At 36.8% G+C, this 12,338-nt stretch overlaps 1 protein-coding gene across 2 annotated transcripts in view; it reads right to left on the reverse strand.

Moving 5' to 3' along the window:
• Positions 1–12,338, reverse strand: part of LOC141547068 (uncharacterized) — an 80,513-nt gene that overhangs the window by 52,726 nt on the left and 15,449 nt on the right. The window contains exons 2-4 of one of the 2 annotated variants that reach the window (XM_074275414.1): positions 9,913–10,002; positions 3,032–3,906; positions 2,255–2,611 (exon numbers count right to left, since the gene is read on the reverse strand). In XM_074275414.1, coding sequence (XP_074131515.1) covers positions 2,255–2,611; positions 3,032–3,781 — 1,107 coding nt within the window. In that variant the 5' untranslated portion in view covers positions 3,782–3,906; positions 9,913–10,002. Of the gene's footprint in view, positions 1–2,254; positions 3,907–5,293; positions 5,405–9,912; positions 10,040–12,338 lie in introns of both variants that reach the window. The other variant, XM_074275405.1, reaches the window with a different exon arrangement.

Consider the following 12,338-nt stretch of genomic DNA (forward strand, 5'->3'; position numbering starts at 1 on the left):
AATGCTGGAAAGGGAAATGGGGACCACAGAAGCCTACCTAAGGAATTTTCATTTTATCCTATAGGCAATGGGGATCCATTGAAGATTTATCAGCAGGGAAGTGACAAGTTCTGACTTATACATTAGGAAGATTATTTTGGCAAAGAAAGAATGAAGGTCAAGAAACCTATTAGCCAGTTTCTCTCTCTAATGGCGCTAGAAATTTTCATGAAAATCCCTGTCTCATCAGTGTCTAAGAAGCCTGAGGACATCTCTTATTTTCTTATCCTGGCTCCTCACTGCCTCAATTTCCAACTTCTGCAAGAGCAACAGTGAAAAGAAAATATACTGCCAGCAAGAGGGACACCCCTGTCTCAGCACAACCATTAACTATTCCTTTGCTTGAAAAACAAAACAAGCTATATTCTAAGCCCTTCATTTTTGTTTGTTTCTTTGCCTTTTCTTTCTTATGGCTTTTTCCTTTTGTTTTGATTTTTCACATGACAAATATGGAATTATATTTAGCATGATTGTACATGTTTTACTTATACTGGATTACTTGATGTCTTGGGTAGGGGGAGGGAATTTGGAACACAAAATCTTACAGAAATGAATGCATCTACTCCCTTCCTTGCCATTTCCACTCTATATCTCTCCTGTTCCCATCCTAACTCTTCTAAGAATCAGTTCTTACCTGTGAGATCTTCATCTCCACCACAGCATTGTCCTTATCCTTCCTTTAACACCAGGTGGTAATAACTATTACTAGAAGTTTAGGATTAGAAAAACATTGATTTCAATAGCATTTCTATCTATCTAGCTGTCTTATTTATCTGTCTGTCTGTACTCCTTACATCCCAAGTTGGAAATTAGATCACATTTTCTTATAGAAAGAGTACTATGCATGGATCTCTATCCATGTATACATATACATATTTGCATATGTATATATGTATGTGTATATACATACATGCACGGACACACTTTCTCCTTTCTTATTTCTTCTTCCTCCTAGACCCCATGTCAATGAAACAACTGTTAGAGAAACATTTAAATATTGGGGGGGGGCAGAAACCTATCATGAATTTCTAGATTCATGTTCATGTAGAGTTATTAGTGTGCTTCATATATGTTGCAAATTAAAAAGACCTTTTAAAGTTGTTTCTATAGCACTATGTATAACATCTTCTATGCTGAAGTATATTCCAAGTTCTAAGCAACCAAACCATAAATGAACTTTTGGACGGAATCCCCATTTGCAACTGTTTCTATTTTACTCTTTCTCCAGGAAGGGATGATCTATTTTGTAGGGAATAGGCTTATTTTCTTTTCAGTTCTGCTTTACTTTCTTACTTGCTGTCTTAAATGACTGTGCTTTCAGTTTCTAGGATATTCGAGTCTAAAAGGGAAGAATGTTTAAACTCTGTACAAGGTCAGCATTAGTTTAAGAACTAAAGATCTTCCCCTCCTTCCTTGTCCCCGATTCATTCCACCAGGAAAAGGTTTTAAAAATATCCTTCAACTTTGCTTTATTCAATGAGGAAAGATGACAGTCAGAAAGTTAGTGACCTCAGGAAGAGACATTTTGTATCTGTCATAGCTCGTATCTTATATATCTGTCTGAAGGATCATACTGGTCATCGACAATATGGTAGAGGAACAGAAGAATTGGACATGGGAACATGGAAGTTTCCTATTTTCTTTGCACTGTGGGTCACAATGAGTGAAATGTTTTAAAATGTAAAGAATTTAAAATACACTATTTATTTACATTCATATCTCCCCAAATTTCTATCATTTATTACATGTAGGGGTATGTACGTATGAATATATGCCAAAATCAAAATGAAACTCCTAAGGGAAACATTTAAATATGGGAAAAAAAAAAAAAAAACCTAACAGTTGTAGGAAAGGCATGGTGCCTAGGAGGAAGAATGCCAAAATCAAAATGAAACTCCTAAGAGAAACATTTAAATATAGGGGAGGGAAACCTAACAGTTGTAGGAAAGATTGTCTAAGAGGAAGAAGAAATAGTTTAGATAGGAGAAAGTATGTATATGTATATATGTAAATATGTAAATGTATATTTACATATAAGTATAAATATACATATATACACAATGCATATGCATGCATATAAGTTCAACTTAAAATTGAATTTAAGCTATATTTTTATAAAATATATAACAGTACAAATTTAGGACAACATGTTTGAAATCCTTAGTATTATCCTAAACTTCCCAAAGAAAACCATCAAATCTACAAAATACTGTACCTGATCATTGGTTATTGGAATTGCTACAAAATAATTAGGAATGTCTCTTTTCTGTTTCTTTGATTTCTTTTCTTCCTCTTGGTTCTGTTCTGCTACTTTGTTATCATTCTCCTCTTCACAAGTGTCTTGGGTTTGCTGATCTGTTTTCTTTGAGCCACTGTTTTGGGCGTGCTTTGCTCTTCGTCTCTGACTTGCTCTCGCTTTAAGGGTCACTGACTCCTTATCCACGTCTTGACCTTGCTCTCTCCCCTTTGAATCCCCATTGTGTCGATTCAGTGGGTCCCTGAGATCTCCTTCTCTTTGGTCCTGCGGTTCTTCAGTGTTTGGGGACTTTGAACTATGTTTCATCTCCTCTTTCTCGTGGTCATCCTGATCTGGCTCCATCACCCAGGGGTCCTCTTGCCCTTGGTACCCCAGCTGCCTTATCACTTTCAAAATTGCCTTTTCTTGAGATTGCTGCTGCACCTTCACAGTCTTCAGAATAGCTTCCATTTGGCACTGCCATCCTTGATGCATGACCTTGAGAACCATCTCTACCTGACATTGCTGACCAATGGCCTTTCGAATGGCCTCTTCTTGATGGGTCTGCTGCTGATACATCACTTTCAAAATGGCTTCCTTTTGATACTGATGCTGCTGTTTTACCACTTGCAGAACTTGGGGTATCCCTTTTAAACTGATAATGTTTTCCTTTTGCTGTTCCAGATGCAATACTTTGGGCTCATCATCATTTTGGTCTTCCTTTTGGGATAATTCTGAAGTTTCATCTTCTTTTACTGGCCCTTTTTTGTCTGAACTCTGTTGCTGAACAGTTTTTTGAATTTCACTACCTAAGTGGTCTTCCGTGAGTAACACTTTAGATAACTTTCCATCTTGTTGGGGCAGCAGGGATAGAACTCCTTCCTCCTTCTGACACAAATCCCAATTCCCTGATAAATGTTCATGGTTCTGTTTCCTCTCTGGTTGCCCCAAGCTTCCTAGCTCCTTTGGAGAACCGTGCTGGATGAGGTCTTCCTCTTCCGTCCTCTGCTGGCTTATTACCTTCTGCATCTCTTCTACTTGGGAACGATGTTGTTCTTGCATAACTTTAATCACCTCATTCACTTCCCATTCTTGCCACAATCTTGTCACTTTTAAGACTTCTTCTCCCAGCAACCCAAGGAACCCCTTTGGTTGACTTTTGTCTTGTTCTTGCTGTTTAGTTTTCCGGTCTTCTTTATCATAGACTTGTGAATCTGTTCCATTTGACCCCTGTGAGTCATGAGGATTTTCTGGACCAATGCTCCCTTTGTGGGTCAGCTCTGTCTGAACTAGTCCTATTTCACCACAGCCAAGATTATAGGATTCTTCTTGAGTGACTTCTTTCTGTATCTCCTGAGGGATTCCCTCCTTTTGGGGAGGGTGCCGATGTTCCACAACCTTGAAGTCATCCTGGTGATCCTGATCTTGTACCGGCTTTGTCAGAAGGCCCTCATCTGGGCACCAGCTTGTCAGCTCTGTTGTGCTGATTTCAGGTAAGCACTGCATTAGCTGTTTGATGAGGACTTCCTCCTAAAGCTCCTGTTCCTTCTCCTTTGGTTTCTGGTAACTCTGTTTTCTTCTTCAAAATTCTTTTCTTTTCTTTTGGGACTTGAAGCCAGTCTTGATAGTAACTGAAAGATTGCAAGGAATGTCATTGCTAACAAAGTCACCATTCTAGCAATGTATAAATGAAATTAAATGCCCCGAGTTAACATAAGGGCTAGCAAATGATGGAGTGGGAGCTTTGGGAAACAAATGTCTTTATATTTATAGTTAGAAGAAATATGATTATAGCTTCACAATAGCCCATGCATGGTTTATTTTATGACACTATACCCAACTTTGTGAATAATGCAGGTATTTTAAGTATGCTAGGAACCTATTTCTCAGGGCCCAGCTGCCCTTCTCCTTCCCCATTTTCCATCTACTGCATCATGAGTGAAACTGTTGGGGTTCAGCTCATGTACTCCTTGTTCCTTTTTCCCCATCATCCCACTTGTAGGTGACTGGTATAAGGAAAGACCCTTGAGGACCAACTGTTGATTTACCTATTTCTTTTACATAAGCCCCCAAAACCTTTGTATCAACAATTCTGAATCTCCTTATCCTCTCACTTGGGAATGGATGGATGGGGTTGACATCTATTTGGATAAATTACTTGGACAGGCTTTATAGGACACATATTGGTCAGCTATGACAAGGATCCAGAAGACCCCAAGTTAAAATTTTACTCTTATTATTATGGCAATTTCGGAATGTCATATTTTCTGAGCCCATGTTTCCCTATCTCAGTATAGTGGGGATGAGAAAAGCTACCTTTTACTTTACTTAAAATTACATGGCTATTACAAATACTTAACAACTCATCTTAAAATATCACCATTGTCTGCCACTTTTGTTACAAAGAATCACTATCTGAAAGTGGATTATCATTTAAAACCTGGAGTTAATTATTACTATGTTATTGAAAAATCTGTATTCTTCATATTAGTCTTAATAGTTTTTTTTTAAGTACAAGAAATGATTTAAGGTAAAGGTGTGTTTAGCATTGTGGTTGCACAGTCATTATGAAAAAGTTCCAATTTATATTTTTTTCATGATATTTTTCCCCCAATGTACCACATTATGTAATACTCAAGGCATTCCTTTTTAAATAAAAAAGAAGACAATCAGAAAGAATAAGGAAGGGCCTTTATCGAGGGTTGGAATGGAAGTCATCAAGAGAAATCTGCTAATAATCGACATTTCTTACATGTATTTAAGAAAAAAAAAAGAAAAAAAAACATAACTAGCTGTATGATCTTGGGCAAGTCCCTTAGCTTTCCTATAAAATAGGTCACTGCTTGTAGTAACTTCGTCACTTGGTCTTTCTTAGGATGAAATAAGATATTGTATATAAAATGCTTCACAGATATTAAAATGCTATATAAGTATTATTTCTAAATGACTGTTTTTCTTTTACTTAAATAAATGCATAGAGAATGGCTCCAATAGACTTAGAAAAGGCACAGTACTTACTTTCTAATATCTGATATCTACATCCACAAAGGAAAGCACATAGTTCTCTTCTTTGCTCTTTACCAGCTGAAATGAAAGCAAAGCCTCCAAATGATGTTCCAAACTTGCCCCCTAGGAAGCAACCAAATGGCTTCAGTGAATATCCTAGTTAGGGAAGTGCTCTCCTCCTTCAGATATGAGGCTGAGGAAAAGCTGGGCAAAGTGAATTTAACCACACATTTGTTGCCCTAGCAGGAGATACAGATAAGAGGATTAAAAATAACTGGACTTGCAGTGTTGCGTTTTAAAGCTAAGAAACTGACCTTCAACAAATTTTTAAGACACCAAGAATGAAGGTACCTTGATATAATAGAAGCATTAAAGTCATAGGTGGTTGCTGAGCCATTTCAATTAATCATGCCTGATTCTTTGTGACCCCATTTGGGGTTTTCTTGGAGTAGTTTGCCATTTCCTTCTCCAGCTCATTTTACAGATGAGGAAATTGAGGTAAATAGGGGTAAGTGACTTGACCTAGGTCACACAAGTAGAAAGTATCTGAGGCTGGACTTGAACTCTAAACCCAGCATTCAATCCTTTGTACCACCTAGCTGTTCTGGGTGATGAGATCCTGAATATTGTTTTGGACCAAGAGAAACTAAAGAATTGATCCCTGAGGCAAACAGGCAGAATGGTCCCACCCTTTGGGAAAGTGGTCCAGTATGAAATTCAAGTTATGTCAAACTTCTGAGATCCTCTGTACAGGTCTTGAGCAGTCTCAACCTTGCCATGCACTGTCAGAAATCCCAGTCATTTTGATGTAATATGATTTTGTGGTCTCCTGATTTTAGGGGGCTTCTGTTAAATCAGTAATCCTAAATCTTCTGGCTTTGGAGTCTGCCTCAGGAAACTCCCACACTCAACCTGTCTGATTCTGAATAAACCACTCCTCAGTCAGATAGCTTCTGGCCTCAGGATAAAACCATAGATCAAACTCCTGAAACAATAGTGAATAGACCACTCCTCAGTTCATTGCTGACTGTCAGAGAGATAATCTGTTGGTCAGTGATAACCAAATTCCAGAGACCACTTTTCTGGGCCATATAATTAGCATATCAATGAAAGAAAGCTAGATAAATGTACCTCTTTGCTTCTATTTCCTTGCTAACTTCCTTTGGAGCTTAGCCTGCTTGTAATGGTGTTACAATTATAATAAAACTTTGCCCCTTGACTTGGAATAGGTTCAAGTTTGCAAATTCTTTTTGAGACACCTTGTGACACCAGTTTAATCCCAAATTTTTGGGGTCCTCTTCCTAATCTCAACAATCTTCCTAAGATTAATTTTTCCCTATAAAACCTACTTGTGGGCCATCCCATGGCTGCTACCTTCCTTTGGGTCAGTCCACCACTGCACTCTGCCTCAGGTTTCTTTCCCTTTCCCCTTTCTCAATGTCATATGGTATATCCCCTAACTCCACTATGCTTCCCAATTGCACTTCTCCTCTTCATAGCTAATTAACTCTTCTAGGTTGCTCAGTCCCTTTCAGAATTTAGCCTGCCATCTAAGGGCATGCCCCAATCTCATGGGGTGCTCCCTTTCTATTGAGTAATTATGAGTTCCACTAAGGAACTTGTCTTTCATATGCTCTCCCACTCTATTTCATAATTACCATTTCTAATATCTATTGTATCCCTTCATTTCTTCTGTAACCCATTCCCCTAAATAAATCTACCTTTTGCCAAAGAGAATGGTCTTCAATGACCAAATCAAATGACCACAAAATCATATTACATCAAAACGACTGGGATTTCTGACAGTACATGGAAACTTTTGGTACCTATTGTAATTTGGTGACAAACCCCACATCATAGATCACATCACTGGGTAACTATATAAGTGATTTAAAATTTACAAAGTGCTTTATTTTTTCATGTGATAGTATCCCAATTCACAAATCACTTATGTTACAATCCATTGACCTAACTGTTGGAACCTCCTAGCTGTTTCTAGTTTTCTCTGACAAATGCTATTTTCAGGATTTACTTTTAATGACTTTTAAATATGTGATTTAAATTGTCTAGAAAACAGTGAGCCTTCCAAAGCACTATACAATTCTCCAGGGCAAAGATTGTTCCACCAAAGAAGCTCGGCTTAAATCAGATAAAAAGGTCACTGACAAACAAACAAACAAACAAACTATGGTAGTCCTGGGAAAGGCCTGGAGAGTGTGGAAATAATGAAATGCAGCCCAGGAAACCTAGAGTAGCTTTAAATTGGTGGCACTGGATTCATTCTCAAATTCTAATGATAAAACTGCAAAGTTGATGGTTGGGATCTGAAATGTTAACTTTATATAGCAAGTATCTATAGAGGCAGCATAGCATAGTTAATAGAGAACTAAGCTTGAGATCAGAAAAACCTGACTTCAAATCCAGCTGTGTGATTTTGGACAGATGATAACTTCAATTTACATCTGGTGCTCTTTCAGGATGGGTGGAGGGAATTCCTACACAGGGAGTATTCTCAAGTTGATACAGAAGAAATCTCAACTATTCAAATATAATCTTATAGATTTGGAACTTCCTTCTAACCTGTATGCCTCCAGCCCACATTCTCCGATAAATTCTGAAGTTCTTCCTCACTTATTCCCAACATTAAGGAATTCAAGAAGATTAGTTTGGATATCTACTTGTCATTCTCTTTTGCCTTGGAGCAGCCCACCACTCCTACCTACTATATAATTCCTTGATATAGCTGAGGAAATCAGAAATAGTTAAGTATAAAATCAGGCCACGAGGCAAAATATAATCTGAGTAATTGCCATATTTTAATCTTGTTCAACCTTTGGAGTATTGTGTTCAACTACCTCATCCATGCTTACCTAACCTATATGTCTCCAGCCCACATTCTCCCATAAATTCTGAAGGTCTTCCTCGTTTTGTTCCAACATCAGAGAGACAAGAAGAACAGTCTGACTGTCTGCTATGTGAGCAGCCCAGCATTCCTATCTATTATATAATTCCTTGACATAGCAGAAGAAAATAAATAGTTATATGCAAAGTCAGGACATCAGGCAAACTCTCATCTATCATTCTTTTAACCAAAACCCTATTTATCATAACTCTTACTTTGTACATACTGGGCAACAATGGTGTAGAGAAAAAGTGGGACACAAGATATCAGCTTTTATGTTTCCTAAGTAAATTAACTCTGAACAAGCCAATACAAATTTCTGAGCCTTAATTTCCTTCAAACAACATGACTTTTGTGAGGAAAAGTGCTTTCTTTGTTTATATTTCTATAGATATAAGCAGCCAGATATAGTGCATAGAGAGTTAGTCTTGGAGGTAGGGAGACTCCGGTCCAAGGCTGCTTCCTTGATTATAGAAAGTTCTCTCACCTTTCAAAGTCTCCAAGACATTCTCTAAGATTATAAATGGCTGAGAAGGTGCTAATCTACTTAGTAGAATTCTACTTGGATGAATTATCAAAGGTTAAATTGCATTCAGCATAGTTCCTCATTGTTGCACTTTCTTTCATGATAAATGTTTGAAAATTGCTAATTTATTTCTGGTGACTTGCTATATCCAGGCAACTGAATAACCAGAACACTTCCATTCCTTAACAACATCCAATAATAGAGTTTACTATATTTGTTTTTCAAAAAATCATCCAGAAAAATTCCATGTAATCTAATATGGTAATTCAAACAATTGCCAAATGTTTTAGCACCAGCTAATCAACTGTTTGCTATCATCACTGCAGGACCTACAATATTTCCTCCACAGAGAAGCTGTTTTCTCAGTGATGGGGACAATAATAACTCAGGCCAATGAACACTTATCCTCAAACCCTAGGCTTACCCAGATTCTTCTCAACCCTTCTGTTATAAAATCCAGTACCAGAGAGAACATTTGTGCATCAGAAAATGGCCTCATTTTGTTACATCATCAGTCAACTCTGCTCTTTCTATCCTTGGAGACTACAGCTCACCAGAGATTTGGAGCTTCAATTCGCCCATCTTAGTTCATTTCACAAACACATTTTTAGCAAATTCACACCTAATTTCCACTTAGCTAGCCAACTAGAAGTTTTCATGGAATTAAATCCTAGCAATCTTCTCACTAGGAAATTTTCTTCCAAGACCAGATTTTGCATTTAGTCATTAGAAAATGTAGGTAATTTTAAAAGTTATTGAAACCCTAGCTTAATGTTTCACTTGTCCTGGGCACCTAACACACCAGATCTAAATCAATCCCTTCATTTTTAAAGAGAAAAAAAAATTGGCTAGAGAAGTGATTTATCCAAAGTCACACAAATGGTAAAAGACAAAGATGGGATTAGTAACAAGGTCCTCTAACTCCCTACTCAGGGTTCTTCTCCATAACATTGTAAAATTAAAAATTTGTCATAGGAAGTGCAAGGAAATGAATGTTCAGATGAGACCCAGATAAAATAATATAACCAGATAAAAGAATGCAAATTCCCCTTTGACTCAAGTCTCAACAACAACAAAGCAGAATAATTTTTCAGAAATTTTCTGTCCTCATTCCCAAAAAGACGGAGAGAGGGTGCTTTTTGTGGGAATAAGTAAAGATAATCATCAATATATTTCAGGACCCATTTTGCAACAAACGCTTACCTAGGTGTCAGCCAGCATATCCTTTCCTCTTTCTTCCTCCCAGGAGCTGGGCAAACTGATTTGTTTCCATGGGGAAGAAACAGGTGTCTTCTGTGAATAGATTGTGGGCCGGTTGGCAATACCAAAACTAAAATAGAAAACCCAAATGAAAAGCATTTGCTACAATGAACAATGTAGAAAATATTATTTTAAAAGATTGGTGGTTTCTCTATACATAAAGGACATGCTTAGTCTCTTCTCTGTGAAACACCTGAAGTAGTTTTATTTTTTTTTTCCTATTCTTAATCTTTCTAAATTTCAGTGCTAAGGGCTGATATGGTTCAGCTGCTGGGAAATAATGTTTTGACAAGAATAGGGAGGATGTTTAAAACAGCTTTTCAAGTGGTTCTTCATTAGGCCCACACAAATTCTATTGTATCTACTCCACCCACACGTCCCAATGCTACCCCTCTATTTCTTGTCTTTTCCAACCACCTCTTATTGATTGCATGTCAATTCAGTTCAACATGTTTTTTTTTTTTAATAGCTATTGGGTTCTAGACATTGTACGTTTAAAGATAAAAAGGGAAACAATCTCTAATCACAAGGAGTTTGTACGGTGTACTACTAGAATTTCTTAATGCTTTGACCAGACCTGTCATTTCTTTGAAAGATGGGGTTCCCTGGTAAGAAAAGAACTTGTGGTCTTAAAAGTCTTGACAAGTTACCTGGGGGCACTAAGATCTTAAGCAATTTCTTCACGGTCCTTGCCCAGGTGTCAACCCAGGTCTTCACGACTTTGACAGCATCCCTTATTGCCAAGGTGGGTTTGGGTCACTGTGCTTTTAGCATTATTTCATCAGAAATAATATCCCATAAAATTAAAAAAAAGAAATATGAGGTTGGTCTGATTTTCTCAGGGATACTTTGACTTTGCTCTTAAGTCTTAGATATTTGCCATAACTTTTTAAAGATAGGATTTAGATATATTGATGGCTCCATTGTCCTAGTCCTATGGTCACCTGCTTCATAGTAATACTTTCAAGCTCAAATAGTAATAAATTGTTAATGGCTACATATTTTCTTTAAAAACCCAGAAATTTATATTTTCAATGTTATATCTCATTTTTATTTATTTTGTTAAACATTTCCCAATTATCTTTTAATCTATTTCTGGTCATCTCTGTTCTATAGGATCAGATCTTATCTCTTCCCAAGATTTTTCTTCTTGCATAATCATTGTCCAGATCTATTGGTAAATCTTCCACAGAAGATAGGCCAAGTTTGCTGAGGCCTTCTTTTGGTTCTGTTAGTATTTCTTGGCTGCCAGGACAGCCCTCAGGTTCCCCATCTGTTCTTATGCTTCACATTTGCTTTATGACTGGCCCACTTCCTATTCTGGTTGTGCATATCCTTATTGATTGAAAAGCTACATTTTGTCATGAAAATTGTAATGGGATTTAGTCAGAAGAATAGGGTATGGTCTCTAACTGATCCCATTTATATCTAGGTCACTTTGAGCAAATCATATATCCTCTATGAAGTTCAGTCTATGTATATATATTTCCTCTCTGGGGTTTTATATCCTCAGTAAAAAATAAGGAGGTGGAACTGGATGAGTTCTTAAGTCTCTAAAGTCTTAAATCAAATGACTCATACCCAAGTAGTTAGATATGCCACCTACATTAACAGAACTGAAACTTGAGAGATAGATGAGGATTTTAGGCGGGATCACAAATATGGTTGGTGAGTACTTACAAAGGGAAAGTAGTAGGCAAGGTATCTCCATTTAGCAGAAATACTATTAAATTAGCAGAGAAAAGAATTCTGAAATCTGGCTGTACTTTTTGCTTGCTTTTAGTTTCTTATGAGATGACTTCTTAATTTTAGGTCATGTATTCATTTTAAATTTATATGTATATGTATGATATTTCATTTAAAAATTCCATAAAGTTAAAAAAATTATATAAAACTGGTCTGATTTCTCAAGTTTACTTTGACTTTGCTTTTTAAGTCTTAGATATTTGCTATGACCATATTAAAAAGAGAATTTAAATGTATTAATGGATCCATTGATTTATTCATATGGTCACTTGCTTTGCAGTAGTAGTAACAAGTTCAAATAGAAATGAATTGTACAGTATATGGCAAAGATGGCGCTCTGAACCTTATTTCTGTCTGACCAATTCTTTTTTTTTTAATTTTATTTATAAATTTTTTGACAGTATATATGCATGAGTAATTTTTTTTTTGTTAACATTATCCCTTGTATTTGTTTTTCCAAATTTTCCCCTCCCTCCCTTCCTCTATTCCCTCCCCTAGATGACAGGCAATCCCATACATTTTACATGTGTTACAGTATAACCTAGATACAATATAAGTGTGTAAATCCAATTTTCTTGTTGCACGTTAAGTATTGGATTCCGAAGGTGTAAGTAACCTGGGTA

Source organism: Sminthopsis crassicaudata, chromosome 1, assembly GCF_048593235.1.
Source record: "Sminthopsis crassicaudata isolate SCR6 chromosome 1, ASM4859323v1, whole genome shotgun sequence".
Classification (NCBI taxonomy): Eukaryota; Metazoa; Chordata; class Mammalia; order Dasyuromorphia; family Dasyuridae; genus Sminthopsis; species Sminthopsis crassicaudata.